This window comes from Phyllobates terribilis, unplaced genomic scaffold (genome assembly GCF_046119375.1).
Source record: "Phyllobates terribilis strain yellow unplaced genomic scaffold, ASM4611937v1 Scaffold_3__8_contigs__length_932513732, whole genome shotgun sequence".
Taxonomy (NCBI): Eukaryota; Metazoa; Chordata; class Amphibia; order Anura; family Dendrobatidae; genus Phyllobates; species Phyllobates terribilis.
Window position 1 is genome coordinate 316,940,981 of NW_027362763.1, and position 17,528 is coordinate 316,958,508.

Sequence of the window (17,528 nt, forward strand, 5' to 3'; positions counted from 1 at the left end):
CCGGGTAGCAGATCGATGGGACAGTCGTATGGTCTATGTGGTGGTAATGTCTCTGCCTCCTTTTTATTAAAGACATCTGCATAAGACCAATAAGGAATCGGAAGTCCAGGTAGATTAGCTGGGGTAGGAGAGGGACGGACGGGATGGACGGGAACCAGGCAGGTTTTATGACAGTCTTGTCCCCAGCGAAGGACCTCTCCGGTTTGCCAGTCTAGCACGGGTGCATGTCTCTGGAGCCAGGGCAGACCTAGCAAGAGGGCGTGAGAGAGTCCAGGCAGAACATGAAAGGAGATACTTTCAGAATGCAGGATTCCCACCTGCAGGGTAATGGATTCAGTGATGAGTTGAATGGGGCGAGGTAAGAGGCCCCCATCCACGGCAGCGACAGACAAGGGTACAGCCAGAGGTTTGGTGGGGATGCGGTATTTCTCAACCAGGGACTGTGAAATAAGGTTCCCGGCTGCTCCAGAGTCAAGTTGGGCTAGTTCGAAATAACGGTTCTCCCCGTAGATGATCGAAACTGACAACAGCAGGGATGGAGAGGATTTATTCTTGTCTAGGTGGACCTCTCTGAGCGAACCTAGACACAGGCGTTTCCCGACCTCTCCGGGCAGGCACGGATCCGGTGCTCCTTACTGCCACAGTAGAAGCAGCTCCCCTCGGCACGGCGTGAGTCCTGACGGGTTTTGACCATCTTGGTCTGGTCGACCTGCATAGGCTCAGGAGAGTGTACCTGGGGAGAGATGGAGGGAATGACGGGTTTCTGGAAAGTAGGAGCTAAACGTGGAATCCTTCTCTCACGGGTGACCTCTTTGGCACGCTCCTGGAACCGTAGGTCAATCCGGGTGGCAAGGGTTATTAGATCATCGAGAGAGGTAGGAATGTCCCGACCAGCAAGTTCATCTTTAATACGACCGGACAGACCCTCCCAGAAGACGGATACCAGAGCGTCGTTATCCCAGGCCAGCTCCGAGGCAAGGGTGCGGAACCGTATGGCATATTGGCCCACGGTGAGACCCTCCTGACGGAGGCGTAGCAGAGAGGATGCGGATGAGGTCTTCCGTCCGGGTTCGTCGAAGACTTTCCGGAAAGCCGAGAGAAAAGCAGGCAAGTTGGACACCAGGGGGTCTCCTCTCTCCCATAGAGGATTTAGCCAGGCCAGGGCCTCCCCGGTGAGATGGGACATGATAAAGGCAATTTTGGCCCGGTCGGAATTAAACTGATGGGACAAAAGTTCAAAGTGCAGGGTGCACTGATTTATGAAGCCCCGAGCCTGGACGGAGTCGCCTCCGAAGCGAGGAGGTGCAGACAGCCGGGGACCGGGATAGGTTACCATGGTATTAGTGGGTAGCGGAGCTGCCGGGTTGCGAGTCATGGTACTGGCAGTGGCTGCAGGTGGTGCAGTCAGAGTGTCCAGGCGAGTATTGACATTCCGCAGGTGACCCAGGATGGACTCCTGTTGGGACCTTTGACGGGACAGTTCATGACACAGGTCCGTGAGCGAGGGAGCTTGGGTGCCACCGGGTTCCATGGCCCGAGCAAACTGTAACGGGTCCGGGAGGCGGAACCTCTGAGCTACTATACAAGGGGGCGGCCCTTGTAAGGGAGCGGGTGGCAGTCTCTGGGTGAACGGACAGGGAGTTACGGCAAGTGATCAGGGCAGTCTCTGGGTAAGGGGTAGGTACGACCTGTGATGGCAGAGCCTCCGGGTAGGCTAGCAGGCAGATGGTAGATGTGTGCTCCCAGGTGAGCAAGCGAGAGTCTCTGGAATAGCAGGTGGTCACGGCACGTGACGGCGGAACCTCCGGGCTGGCAGGCAGGTAGGTAACGGAGAAGCGCTCCCAGGTGAGCGGGCAAGAGTCTCTGGAATAGCTGGTGGTCACCGCACGTGACAACCGGACCTCCGGGCTGGCAAGCAGGCAGGTAACGGAGATGCGCTCCCAGGTGAGCGGGCAAGAGTCTCTGAGATAGCTGGTGGTCACAGCACGTGACAACGGAGCCTCCGGGCTGGCAAGCAGGCAGATAACGGAGAAGCGCTCCCAGGTGAGCGGGCAAGCTGGTCCATAGACAGACTGACCGGAGTAGTAAGGCAGACCGTCGGACCTCAGGCAAGCAGGCAGGTAGCTGATATGCGCTCCCAGGTGAGCGGGCAGGCTGGTCCTTTAGACAGACTGACAGGAGTAGTAAGGCAGACCGTCGGACCTCAGACTGGCAGACAGGTAACAAGTATTCAGGCAGGAATCAGGCAGGTAACTGGCAGGTAACTAGCAGGAAACTGGCAGGAAACTGGCAGGTAACTGGCAACGGGACCTGAGGGCTGAAGCACAGGTGAGACACAGGTGCAAACAACATTGCTCGGGCACCTCCATTTTGGAGGAGGTGCCTTATATATGATGAAGTCCTCCGGCCATTGGCCGGGGACTCCTTAGGACGGCGCGCGCGGCCCCTTTAAGAGGAGGGGAGCGCGCGCGCCCTAAGCACAGGGGCCGGGAAGGAGCGCGCGCTGAGAGCAGAGCGGGAGGAGGACGCCGGGAAGGAGCGCGCGCTGACAGCAGAGCGGGGAGAGGACGCCGGGCACGGAGCAGAGCGGTGAGGGGAGCAGCGTCCCTGCCTAGCAGAGGGCAGGGACGCCAGCGCTACAGACAAGTTTTATGGTACCAGCCATAGTGCAGTAAAGGATTGTTTAAAGTCCATGAATATGTAATAGTTACTTAATAAATTAAGAAAGTGGAATAAGGAATTTATTACCAAAATAAATATATCATGGAATTTAGCATGGCAAGCGTAAAAACACTAAGCTTTGCTTTACAGAGATCTCAGAAAGTTCAAAGATGCTAAAAAGCAGTTTGATAAAGTTAGCGAGGAAAAAGAAAATGCACTTGCAAAAAATGCCCAGATGCCACGAACTAAGCAACATGAAGTTGAAGAAGCTACAAACATCCTGACAGCAACAAGAAAATGTTTCCGGCATATTGCCCTGGACTATGTCTTACAGGTGATTTTGTTTTGTTTTACTTAAAAAATGGTTAAATGCTAAACTGGAATTTCTTGACATTATCTCTCTGATCTTTATTAACGACTGATCGTTGATGCGTAGACTTAAGCAAAGAACACATACCACTTAAAGGGCATCTTTCAGTAAGATCAATCCTCCTAAGCCGTCTACAAGGGCATGCAGGTCATAGGAAGCTGAATAAAATTATATCTTGATATCTGAGATTCGATGTCTTATTACTGAGAAATCCACATTTTTTCTTAATATGTAAATGAGCTGATAATATTTATGGGCAGGACCCAAATTTCCCTGAGAATCTGCCCCCAGAGCCTATTTTAAATGAAAGGGTGTGAGACGTGTAATGACTGAGAGTCTTCTCTGCTGATCTCACTGCAGAGCTGTGTGTGATTACAACTAACACTTCTGCAGTTTTCATCTTATGGGCAGTCAGTGTGGGGTGAGAGGAGTACAGCAGAGCTGACAACACTATGAGAGGAGAGCTACAACTGCAGATGTGTTTGTAATGAGACAAAGCTCAACTCTGTTGTAGTATGTTAATTGTAATCACATGCTGCTCCCCAGTGAAATCAGCACTGCCGACTGCCAGTCTGTGTGTGTCTCACACTGCTAAAGCTCCCTTTATGTAAAATAAGTTCTGGGGGGCATATTTTGTGGAAGATCTGTGTCCCACCCATAGATCTTAAGAACTCATTTACATATTAAGACATATATGGATTTCTCTGGATTAAGACATCGAATCACAGATATCAATATATCATTTAATTCAACTTTCTATGACCTGCATACTTATACCAACAGTTTAGGATGGTTGTTCCTACTGACAGATTGCCTTTAATGCTATAGCTTACCGTATTTTTCGGACTATAAGACGCAATGGACCATAAGACGCAGGTGGAAAATAGGAAAATAAATATTTTTTATAAGATGGGGTCCTTCTTATAGTCTGAATAGGTATCTTACCTGGGGGGTGGTGGAGCGGGGGTCACAGGAGGCAGGGTCCTTCAGGAAACCAGCCCGGTGGAAGTGGAGGAATGCTGCGGACCCTGGATACATGAAGCTGGAGCTCCAGCAGCTGTGAGTTGCTGTGGTGGTGGAGCAGGATTGCAGGTTCCCTGCCTCAGGAACCCGGCGGCTGCAGCAGAAGAGGTGAGATGCTGCGGGGCCTGTGGACCTGCTGGGGCCTGTGGACCTGCTGGAGCCTGGGGCCTGTGTACTGGCTGGGGCCTGTGTACTGGCTGGGGCCTGTGGACCTGCTGGGGCCTGGATCTGTAAGTGGCGTCCGGCGGTGAAGCAGAGGAGCCGGGGCCTGTGCTGGGGTGTGAGCGGCGTCCGGCGGAGAGGCAGAAGAGCGTGTGTGGCTTACAGTGGCTGCGGCCATCTTCCTGAGGCCTTGATCTACAGGAAAATGGCCACCGGAACACCCGGTCGGCTATTTCCCTGTGGATCGGGGCCTCAAGAAGATGGCCGCGGCCACCGGAAACCGCACATGCTGCTCTGCCGCACCGTCGGACACCCCTCACATCCCGGCACAGTCCCCGCCTTCTCTGCTTCACCGCCGGACACCCCTCACATCCCGGCACAGTCCTCGCCTTCTCTGCTTCACCGCCGGACACACCTCACATCCCGGCACAGACCCCAGCTTCTGTGCTTCACCGCCGGACACCGTTCACAGCCCGGTACAGGCCCCGGCTCCTATGCTTCACCGCCCGACACCAGCCACTCCAGCACATCTACAGGCCCCAGCTCCAGCCGCATCTCAACTCTGCCGCCGCCGGAGGACCCTGCGATCCCTGCTCCACCACCACCGGTAAAGTAACGTTCTGACCAGAAGACTCAACCCCCATTTTCCTTCCAAATTTGGGGGGGGGGAAAGTGCGCCTTATGGTCCGAAAAATATGGTAATTCCTTTTGTGTGATCTAAAAGTCACATTTCTGTTAACTTTTCTTGTCAAGTAATTAATGCTTTTCTTTTTCATTAACCTGCAGAAAGGGAAATACAACTACAATACATGTGGTTTTACTAGTGTGAATCATAGGCAAAATTTTAAGTTAGTGCTCATCTAATATACATACCAAATAGTGGGGGTTGCACTATAACTAACCAGCTACCCTTGTATTGGCCATCTCATAGTAACATTGTAACGTAGGTTGAATAAAGACCGAGGTCCATCAAGTTCATCCTTCCTCCCCCAATTGTACATTTTGTCTAATTTAACTGTAATCCATTTTACTTTCTAGATCAATGTGCTTCAATCAAAAAGAAGGTCTGAAATTTTAAAATCTGTAAGTATGAAGGAATCCTTATCAGCTGCTCTTATCAAATATAAGGATCTTGCATAGCTTTTGCTTATTGTTAGAATAACGCAAATGTAACAAATCAAACAATAACTGTAAGAAAAATTTTGTAATATATCATTTTACAGAGAAATGGTTCTTTGTCTATTTCATTTAAAGTAGAGTAGGAGACTGCATGTATATGGGCTTAAAGGGGTTGTGTACCTTTTGGGGGTAATTTTTTTTTTCTTACTTTAAACGCATACATTTGGGGCTAAAAAAAAAATCAATTTTTCAGTTGGGTTTCATTAAAAATTTTGCACCGTTTGCTTTTTATAGCCTCTGTATCACATTGTCTATTGAAAGCTGTAGAATGAGGTAATGGGGCTGGCCACATTATCTTTATTTTATCAGATGTGTTGGACACATGATTTTATGGGCACTTATTATTATACAGTTATAATAGGTTTTCCTCTTGTTCTAGTTAGCGCGGCTCCCCTCCCAGGCTGCGCGGCTCCCCTCCCAGGCTGCGCGGCTCCCCTCCCAGGCTGCGCGGCTCTCTGTCAGTCTCCTCCAATAGAAATGCAATTTTCTGATGTGAGGTTTTCAATTGGACAAGACTGATGGACAGGTCTGGTCACATGCACCTACATCAACAGCCATTGTAGGAACTGGAGAGCTGTGCAGTCTGTGAGGAAACCTGCACTAACAAGAGCAGCTGGAGAACCTGTCATACCTGTATAATAGTAAGTGCCAAAAAGTCATGTCCCCAACACATCGGTTAAAATAAAGATAAAGTGGCAGCCCTTTACCTCATTCTATAGCCCGCAATAGACCATGTAATACAGCGGCCATAGGAGGCAAATGGTGCAAACTTTTTAATGAAACCCAATTGCAAAAATTATTTTTAGCGACAACTGCATGTATTTAAGTTACAATAAAAATTTGTCTCAAAAGGTGGACAACCCCTTTAACCCCTTAAGCCCCGCGGGTGGTTTGCACGTTAATGACCGGGCCAATTTTTACAATTCTGACCACTGTCACTTTATGAGGTAATTACTCTCGAACGCTTCAACGGATCCCCCTGATTCTGAGATTGTTTTTTCGTGACATATTGTACTTCATGATTGTGGAAAAATTTCTTCGATATCACTTGCGTTTATTTGTGAAAAAAAACGGAAATTTGGCGAAAATTTTGAAAATTTTGCAATTTTCAAAATTTGAATTTTTAAGCCCTGAAATCAGAGCGATATGTCACACAAAAGAGTTAATAAATAACATTTCCCACATGTCTACTTTACATCAGCACAATTTTGGAACCAAAATTTTTTTTTGTTAGGGAGCTATAAGGGTTAAAAGTTGACCAGCGATTTCTCATTTTTCCAACAAAATTTACAAAACCATTTTTTTAGGGACCACATCACATTTGAAGTCACTTTGAGAGGTCTTTATGACAGAAAATACCCAAAAGTGACACCATTCTAAAAACTGCACCCCTCAAAGTGCTCAAAACCACATTCAAGAACTTTATTAACCCTTCAGGTGCTTCACAGGAATTTTTTGAATGTGGAAGAAAAAAATGAACATTTAACTTTTTTCACAAAAATGTTAATTTAGACCCAATTTTTTTTATTTTCACAGGGGTAACAAGAAAAAATGGACCCCAAAATTTGTTGTGCAATTTCCCCTGGGCACGCAGATACCCAATATTTGGGGAAAAAATACTGTTTGGGCGCACGGCAGGGCTCGGAAGGGAAGGAGCGCTATTTGACTTTTTGATTGTAAAATTTGCTTGAATAATTAGCGGACGCCATGTTTTGTTTGGAGAGCCCATGTGTGCCCAAACTTTGGAGCTCCCCCACAAGTGACCCCATTTTGGAAACTAGACCCCCCAAGGCACCTTTCTAGATGCATAGTGAGCACTTGGAACCCCCAGGTGCTTCACAAATTGATTCGTAATAATGAAAAAGTGAAAAAAAAAAACACTTTTTCATTTTTATGAATCAATTTGTGAAGCACCTGAGGGTTCCAAGTGCTCACAATGCATCTAGATAGGTGCCTTGGGGGGTCTAGTTTCCAAAATGGGGTCACTTGTGGGGGAGCTCCAATATTTGGGCACACAGCGGCTCTCTAAATGCAACATGGTATCCGCTAACAAATTGAATGGAAAATCGGCTCAAATTGTTAGCGGACACCACATTGCGTTTGGAGAGCTTCTCTGTGCCCAAACTTTGGAGCTCCCCCACAAGTGACCCCATTTTGGAAACTAGACCCCCCAAGGCACCTTTCTAGATGCATAGTGAGCACTTGGAACCCCCAGGTGCTTCACAAATTGATTCGTAATAATGAAAAAGTGAAAAAAAAAACACTTTTTCATTTTTACGAATCAATTTGTGAAGCACCTAGGGGTTCCAAGTGCTCACTATGCATCTAGATAGGTGCCTTGGGGGGTCTAGTTTCCAAAATGGGGTCACTTGTGGGGGAGCTCCAATGTTTGGGCACACAGGGACTCTCTAAATGCAACATGGTATCCGCTAACAAATTGAATGGAAAATCGGCTCAAATTGTTAGCGGACGCCACATTGCGTTTGGAGAGCCCCTCTGTGCCCAAACTTTGGAGCTCCCCCACAAGTGACCCCATTTTGGAAACTAGACCCCCCAAGGCACCTTTCTAGATGCATAGTGAGCACTTGGAACCCCCAGGTGCTTCACAAATTGATTCGTAATAATGAAAAAGTGAAAAAAAAAACACTTTTTCATTTTTACGAATCAATTTGTGAAGCACCTAGGGGTTCCAAGTGCTCACTATGCATCTAGATAGGTGCCTTGGGGGGTCTAGTTTCCAAAATGGGGTCACTTGTGGAGGAGCTCCAATGTTTGGGCACACAGGGACTCTCCAAATGCAACATGATATCCGCTAACAATTTGAGCCGACAATTTGTTAGCGGATATCATGTTGCATTTGGAGAGTCCCTGTGTGCCCAAACATTGGAGCTCCCCCACAGGTGACCCCATTTTGGAAACTAGACCCCCCAAGGCACCTATCTAGATTCATAGTGAGCACTTGGAACCCCAGGTGCTTCACAAATTGATTCATAAAAATGAAAGTGTTTTTTTTTTCACTTTTTCATTTTTACGAATCAATTTGTGAAGCACCTGGGGGTTCCAAGTGCTCACTATGCATCTAGAAAGGTGCCTTGGGGGGTCTAGTTTCCAAAATGGGGTCACTTGTGGGGGAGCTCCAAAGTTTGGGCACAGAGGGGCTCTCCAAACGCAATGTGGTGTCCGCTAACAATTTGAGCCGATTTTCCATTCAATTTGTTAGCGGATACCATGTTGCATTTAGAGAGTCCCTGTGTGCCCAAACATTGGAGCTCCCCCACAAGTGACCCCATTTTGGAAACTAGACCCCCCAAGGCACCTATCTAGATTCATAGTGAGCACTTGGAACCCCAGGTGCTTCACAAATTGATTCATAAAAATGAAAAAGTGTTTTATTTTCACTTTTTCATTTTTACGAATCAATTTGTGAAGCACCTGGGGGTTCTAAGTGCTCACTATGCATCTAGATAGGTGCCTTGGGGGGTCTAGTTTCCAAAATGGGGTCAGTTGTGGGGGAGCTCCAATGTTTGGACACACAGGGGCTCTCCAAACGCAACATGGCGTCCGCTAACAATTTGAGCCGATTTTCCATTCAATTTGTTAGCGGACACCATGTCGCGTTTGGAGAGCCCGTGATGTGCCTAAACAGTGGAGCTCCACCACAAGTGTCCCCATTTTGGAAACTATACCCCTCAAAGATTTTATTAAGGTGTATAGTGAACATTTTGAACCCAGAGGTACGGCACATTATTTGTTTACGTTAGGTCATCATATTGAATAAGTTTTCATTATTCTTGAGCGCAAGTGCTCGCTACTTGAGTTTGCATCGGGTACTCAGGTATGCACCATGTACAGCGTGTGCTCGAGTGACATGCTCGAGTCCCTGCTCCGCATGTTTCACGGTTATTAGACACCCAAAAAAAAAACATGCGGGGATCGCTCGTGCATGGCAGGCAATCCCCGTAAAGTTTTTTGGCTGCGAAGCATATGGGGCAGAGACTCGAGCATGTCACTCAAATACCCACGATACTAAATGCATACCAGAGCACCCGATGCAAACTCAAGTAGCGAGCACTTACTCTCAACACTAGTCGCCATATCGTCATCTTTTTTTCTTACTTTTGAAAAAAATCCCAACCCCAGCCCTAACCCTAGCACAACCCTAGCCCCAGCACAACCCTAGCCCCAGCACAACCCTAGCCCCAGCACAACCCTAGCCCCAGCACAACCCTAGCCCCAGCACAACCCTAGCCCCAGCACAACCCTAGCCCCAGCAGAACCCTAGCCCCAGCACAACCCTAGCCCCAGCAGAACCCTAGCCCCAAACCCAGCCCTAACCCTAGCCCAATCCTAACTCAAGAGTTTATTTTTGACGCCGTTCCTTGTGCGGTATAAGTGATTAGACGACTTTATTCTTCGGGTCGGTGTGATTACAGCAATGCCAGAATCATATGGGGTTTTTTATGACTGACAGCTGTCACACACTAAAAGACGCATTTTTTGTAAAATCTAGTTTTTGCATCGCCATATTTTGAGAGCTATAATTTTTCCAGATTTTGGCAGACAGTCATGTGACGGCTCGTTTTTTGCGGGATGACTTGACGTTGTTATTGGTGCCATTTTCAGGCACGTGACATTTTTTGATCGCTTTCTATTCCGATTTTTGGGAGGCAGAATAAACAAAAACCAACAATTCAGGAATTGTTTTTTTTTTTTTTTTTTTTATTCTGTTCCGCGTGTGGTAAAATTGATGAGGCAGCTTTACTCTTCGGGTCAGTACGTTTACAGCGGTACCACATTTGTATCATTTTTCTATGTTTTGGCGCTTATACACAATAAAAGCTATTTTATAGAAAAAAATATTTTTTTGTATCGCTTTATTCTGAGAGCTATAACTTTTTTATTTTTCGGCTGATGGAGCTATATGGCGGCTTGTTTTTTGCGGGACGAGATGACGTTTTCAGCGGTATCATTTTTATTTATATGCGTCTTTTTGATCGCGTGTTATTCCACTTTTTGTTTGGCGGTATGGTGATAAAGCATTGTTTTTTGCTTGTTTTTTTTTTTTTTTTTTTTACCGTGTTCACTGAAGGGGTTAACTAGTGGGACAGTTTTATAGGTCAGGTTGTTCCGGACGCGGCGATACCAAATATGTGTACTTTTATTGTTTTTTTTTTATTTTTTTTATAATAATATTTATTGATGGGTACATTATATTTTTATTTTTGGTGTATTATTTTTTTTATTTTTTTATAATATTTTTGCACATTTTTTTTTTTTTTTTTTTTCCACTTTCACACAGTTTATACACTTTATTACTTTGTCCCACTCTGGGACTTTCACTTTTTTTTTTCTGATCGCCTGCATGGCACAGGAATGGAGCACCATCCCTATGCCATGAAGGCTGTCAGAAGTGCACAGTGTGAAGATTGCTTGGAGATGCACTGCGCATGTCCAAGCAATCTTCCTGCTCTCTGGTGACCCGGATGTTGTCATGACGACATCGGGTCGTCATGGCAACACCCGGGAAGCCTTTGCAGACTGCGCTGGAAGCCGGAAGAGGAGGTGAGTATCGCCGATCACCTCCCCTTGCCCCCGCAATGCCGCGATCGACTTCGATCGCAGCATCGCGGGGGTTAATGTGCTGGGAGCGGTGCGTGACCGCTCCCTGCACATAGTACCGGGTGTCAGCTGTGACAATCAGCTGACACCCGGCGGCGATCGCGCCCGCACAGCCTGTGTGCGCGCGCGATCGCGATGACGTACTAATACGGGTCTGGCTCTTAAGTCCCAGGGCACAGACGCGTATTAGTACGTCAGATGTTATTAAGGGGTTAAGAACCAAGTTCTGTCAACTAGGTTTTCTGTGTTTCCCCTTTTGTGTGTGTAGAATGTTTCTTTCTCCTTCCTCCTCCTGTATCGGAGTGTGATAGCTAGTGATGGGAGTAGGCCCTCCAGCACAGAGATGTGGTGTGTGCTGCGCATCCTGCTGCCTGGACATGGACAGATAAGTGAAGTTGAGTACAGGGTTATTAGTGTGAGCTACTTATGCTGCTTAAAAGAAATGTTAGAGTTGGCTAGCATTGACCAAATATAATTCTGTTTTTGGGTCCCCTGATAATTTTGAGGGATCCTAGAGAAATTGTTAATCCCATCAGCTTCAGTTATTGGAGTGCTTAATGCTCTGTGTACATTGGCGGCTTTGGTCTGAGAGCCATGGATGTGGCTGTACCTTGAGGTAAAGGAGGCTGTCTGTGGCTGTTCTCCTGGCTTTTCATCTGTTTTTGAATCACCCTCTCTGTCTGCCCACTGGTCACGATTGGCCAATCTGAATGGCCTGTAATAGAATTTGCTTTAATTTTTATTTTGGCCATTTTACCTGCCTTAATATTTTTTTAAAATGGCTATATGCATTAGATGAACATTGGGCAAAGACTCAACTTTTGGCAGGACCAGTCAGCTATTAATTGTGCATATTTATGAGGGGGTTAGTGTGCTTGGAAGAATAGCTGTCGGCCGGCAACTTTTTAATGTGCTTGTCCAACATTTAAAGTGAGTTTAGGTAGCGGTATTGGAGCCTGTAAATGTTACTTTTGTGAGTGACCTTTGCTGATTCCTACATACACACGTGGTCAAAATTGTTGATACCCCTCGTTTAATGAAAGAAAAACCCACAATGGTCACAGAAATAACTTGAATCTGACAAACGTAATAATAAATTAAGAATCTATGAAAATGAATGAATGAAAGTCAGACATTGCTTTTCAACCCTGCTTCCACAGAATTTTTAAAAAAATTAACCTCATGAAATAGGCCTGGACAGAAATGATGGTTCTTCTTAACTTAATATTTTGTTGAACAACCTTTTGAGGCAATCACTGCAATCAAACGATTCCTGTAACTGTCAATGAGACTTCTGCACCTCTCGACAGGTATTTTGGCCCACTCCTTATGAGCAAACTGCTCCAGTTGTCTCGTGTTTGAAGGTTGCCTTTTCCAGACGGCATGTTTCAGCTCTTTCCAAATATGCTAAATAGGATTTAGGTCAGAGCTCATAGAAGCCCACTTCAGAATAGTCCAATGTTTTCCTCTTAGCCATTCTTGGGTGTTTTTAGCTGTGTGTTTTGGGTCATTATCCTGTTGCAAGCCCCATGACCTGCGACTGAGACCAAACTTTCTGACACTGGGCAGCACATTTCTCTCTGGAATCCCTTGATAGTCTTGAGATTTCATTGTACCCTGCACAGATTCAAGACACCCTGTGCCAGATGCAGCAAAGCAGCCCCAGAACATAACAGAGCCTCCTCCATGTTTCACAGTAGGGACAGTGTTCTTTTCTTGATATGCTTAATTTTTCCGCCTGTGAACATAGAGTTGATGTGCTTTGCCAAAAGCTTCCATTTTTGTCTCATCTATCCATAGGACATTCTCCCAGAAGCTTTATCGCTTGTCAACATGTAGTTTGGCAAATTCCAGTTTGACTTTTTTATGATTTTTTTTTCAACAATGTTCTTCTCTTTGGTCGTCTCTCATGAAGTCCACTTTGTGTCAAACGACGAATGATGCGATCTGACACTGATGTTCCTTGAGCTTGAAGTTCACCTTTAATCTCTTTAGAAGTTATCCTGGGCTCTTTTGTTACCATTCTTATTATTCGTCTCTTTGATTTGTCATCAATTTTCCTCCTGTGGCCACATCCAGGGAGGTTGGCTACAGTCCCATGGAGCTTAAATTTCTGAATAATATGTGCAACTGTAGTCACAGGAACATCAAGCTGCTTGGAGATGGTCTTATAACCTTTACCTTTAACATGCGTGTCTATAATTTTCTTTCTAATCTTCATGTTGAGTGTGGTACACACCATGTCACCAAACAGCATAGTGAGTATCTATAGCCCTATACACAGGCCCACTGACTGATTACTAGATTGTAGACTGTGATGCTAATTAGTGGACACAGCTTGATTTAACATGTCCCTTTTGTCACATTATTTTCAGGGGTACCATCATTTCTGTCCAGGCCTATTTCATGAGTTTAATTTTTTTTAAATTCTGTGGAAGCAGGGTTGAAAAGCAATGTCTGACTTTCATTTGTTCATTTTCATAAAATTTATTATTATGTTTGTGAGATTCAAGTTATTTGTGACCATTGTGGGTTTTTCTTTCATTAAACGATGGGTACCAACAATTTTGACCACGTGTATATATCTGATTGTGAAAACGATATTGTCCTCTGTATTAAAAAAATATGTTTAGCGCTGTTTTACATGAAATATTGACACTTCAGAATGTCATGAAGAATCCTTAGCAGTAGTTCTTTTTTTTTTTTTTTCTATTTTTTTTTAATAACCTCTGACTCCCGGTCTGTTCATGTAGTCTATACTAACATGCTAACCAACAAAGTTAGCAATACAATTCATTTATTTATTTTTTTTTAATTAGTATTAAAATTACCGCTATTGATCAGAGGAGTTGCAGTTCTGTATTGACAAATCAATTTATAAAACAATTTATGGAGTAAATTGAATATTGGATTAGATTAATGTAGCAGTGTACGGTACTATTCTACAAGCTGTCATTTATTGGCTAATTTACTGGCCTTCAGTCCATCATGAAGCTGATTTCTGAAATCATTAATACCCCTGGCAAAATAATAAGACTCTGAGACCTTGAGATTTTCTGGTTCAGGGGAGGGATATTGATCGGTGGTCATTCCTCTTGTCTGCAGCATAGGTCTGAGCTAACGTGTCTCCGTAGTTTTCCTTTATGAGCTGCTGCAGGGCTGCTTCAAGCTGCTTATGTTTTTTCCTCTTTTGTAATACAGAGATCTATAACCTGTTTTCTGCTGTTTGCCTTTTCAATAAAATATAATGGCTGGAAGAATCTTTATTAGATGGAAATTATAGATATTTTTAAGCTTTTTTTTTTCCTTTGTATTAGACAAGAGAATGGGTTTGTACCCGATTTTGCTGACTCACTGAATGCACGCTTCTCGTTTCTGCTGTGCTACTCGAGAAGACAGGATATATATATATATATATATATATATATATATATATATATATATATATATATATATATATATATATATATATATAATATGAGAGCAATGCTGAAATCTGCATGTTTGCTTGCACTATATTGTATGCCTGCCTTCTCCTGCACTCTTTCTTTCCTGCATAAGTCTTTTATTTGTCTGTTCACAGATGCTGTCTTTTATGTACGCACATCTGGCTTTCTTCCACCAAGGATATGACCTTTTCAGTGAACTTGAGCCTTACATGAAAGATTTGGGAGCACAGGTAAATATTTTCTTTTTCGTATTCCTTTGTCATGGGCATAAAACTAATCTTTGTGATGTTAGGCACAATACTTTATTAACGTTTTTATTTTTATATATGAATGTAACCACCACCATCTATGGGCTTATACCCTACCACTGTCTGCTTGTGTATTTGTATGGAGGTACACAGAGATTTCATCACAGATTTTTTTAAATGGCTATTCCCAAAATAGCAAGTTATTTCCAAAGAACTTGCTGCTTGTTGCGGTCTGATCTCGTGACTGGAGCAGAGGTACGCACGCTCGGCCTGTGCTTCATTGTCTATGAGACTGCCAGAAATGACTGAATGTTGCACTCTACTTTAGACAGTGAATGGAGTCAAGCATGTGCATCTTCGCTCCATTCAAGAGGCGGCTCCTTTTCAGCGTTCTAGAGCCCCATTCACTGAATTGCTGGTGTTGCTAGCGGATGGACCCCCAGTGATCAGCAAGTTATGCCCTATGTTATTCTAAGGCTTAGGGAAAAGTTGCTATTTTTGGAATAACCCTTCTAATATTCTGAGAGGGAAAAATTGTGTCATGTTTATATATACAACATGCTGTATTATAAAAGCCATTATTCCCATTGTTCTATGAAGAAATACTTTGCCTGATACTGAGTCACCATAGAGCCCCCATGTTATCTGGATGCTCAACAACTTTGTATGCAGTTTTGTGTGTAGAAAAGGAGTAGAAGTATAACTTATTTTACATTCCTAGAATTCACCTCTTTAATTGGTCACCATATAATGGAAAGGAAAATGGTTTCAGAGAAGGAGCTAATGTGTCCATGTGCAAAACATCTTTACTCCACAACAAAAAATGTGAGAATTGTACAAAGTGCAGGTTGTTACGTTTGGTAGAATTGATATCATTTAGCCTCATTATTTGGGGTTTTGAAAATTGGTTAAAGAGGTTGTCCTCTACTAAATCATTGATGACCTACCCTTAGGATAGGTCATCAATGTCTGATTGGTCTGGGTCCAATACCTGGCATCCCCACTGAGTTGCTCTCATTGGCGGCCGCCGGCCAGAGCCGCTCAATTGTGGATCTGATTTGTCTTCTTATAGTGGCCATGGCAGGGTACTACAAACCGCCTCCTGTTGACTTGAATAAGAAGCTTATGTACAGTGCTAAGCTCAACAATGAGAGCAACTGATCGGTGGGGGTGTCGGACCCTGACCGATCAGACATTGATGACTTATCCTAAGGTCATCAATGCTAAAGTAATGGACAACCTCTTTAAGGCTGGAATTTACACAGCCAGTTTTCTAGCAGTTTTTAATAGTTTTTTTTTTTTTTTGAGCCTGAGCCATTTTATGAGAAGTGGTATAAGTAATGAAAGTTATAATGGAGAGGATAAGGAATACATTACATAGAAAAAAATGACCCACTGCAGTTTTGTCAGGAATGCTCTCATGTTCTAATTCTATAAAGAGGCTGCCAAGAATGTGTCCTGTGGCTGAGCATCATCAGAAAACCTCAATTACACAATGCAATGGTATGGTATTTCCGTGTATTGTATAAGCGATCAATTGATTGCAGATTCAAGTCTCCAAATTGGTACCAATAAAAACTACAGCTTGCACCATAAAAATAAGCCCTCACATAATTGTCTGAAAAATTAAAAAAAATACATGGCTTTCAGTCTCAGAATATGGTGACTGAAGACATTTTTTTTGTGGTTTTGTTGCTTAAAAAAAAACAATTGGAATTTTCTATAACCATTCTGACCCGTAGATGGTTAAAATTTCATTTTTACTGCAAATTGAATAGCGTAAAAGCAAACTAAAAAATAAACGGTGCAGAATTGCTGTTTTATTTCACCTGACTTTGAATTTTTTTCCCAGTGTTTCAGCACATTATATAGTAAAATTAATCTTATTAAAAAATACAAACTGGACCTGCAAAAAAAATAGGAATTATTCCTACCGTTAATTACATTTCCAGGAGTCCATCATGAGAGCACGACAGGAGGTAGTTCCTCTGACCTTCTAGGGACAGGAAACACATGAGAGGTTGAGAGCCCTCCCACCACCACCTCACCCTCAGTGTTTGTACCGATCACCACACCAGGATGGATGCAACTCTATTTTATTAAATTCACCAATGTTACATTCACATTAGCATAAAGAGTAGGGGAGGGAATATAACGGTGCTGTCATGATGGACTCCTGGAAACGTAATTAAAGGCAGGAATAATTTCTATTTTGCCAGTTCGTTCATCATGACAGCACGACAGGAGAAATACCAAATCAAATGGTCATTAGGGTGGGACTACTGTTTGCAGGACCTTACAACCATAAGCTAGCTTTTGGCTGGCCAGAACATCTAATTTATAGTTTTTGCTAAAGGTAGATATATTAGACCAAGTTGCTGCCTGGCAGATTTGCTCTACTGATGTTCCTGCCTTCTCTGCCCAGGAAGTGGAAACTGCTCTAGTGGAGTGAGCTCTGATGGAAATTGGCGGGTTCTTTCCCTCTGACTCGTATGCAAGAGTGATAGTCTTGGTTATCCATCTTGGTAAGGTTGGTTTAGAGGCTTTCCTGCCTTTGTTTGCTCCTGAATTTTGCAGAAACAAATTCGAGTCCCGTCTCCAGGGAGCTGTCGCTTCCATATAGTAACAACTGATCCTCTGACATCCAGGGTATGAAACGATTTTTCTTTGTCGTTTTTGGAGATTGGCAAAAGGATGGTAGGATTATTTCCTGGTTCAAGTTTGCCTTGGATACCACTTTGGGAAGAAAAAAGGGATCCAATCTGAAAACCAACCTGTTGTCTAGTACTTTCAGGTAAGGATCTAGAACAGCGAGTG

The 17,528-nt window shown here is 44.2% G+C and overlaps 1 protein-coding gene across 2 annotated transcripts in view; it reads left to right on the forward strand.

Annotated features, from left to right (window-relative positions):
* Positions 1 to 17,528, forward strand: part of ACAP2 (ArfGAP with coiled-coil, ankyrin repeat and PH domains 2) — a 123,545-nt gene that overhangs the window by 47,641 nt on the left and 58,376 nt on the right. For both annotated transcript variants that reach the window (XM_073675042.1, XM_073675043.1), the window contains exons 6-8: positions 2,812 to 2,995; positions 5,255 to 5,299; positions 14,598 to 14,693. In XM_073675042.1, coding sequence (XP_073531143.1) covers positions 2,812 to 2,995; positions 5,255 to 5,299; positions 14,598 to 14,693 — 325 coding nt within the window. The remainder of the gene's footprint in view (positions 1 to 2,811; positions 2,996 to 5,254; positions 5,300 to 14,597; positions 14,694 to 17,528) is intronic.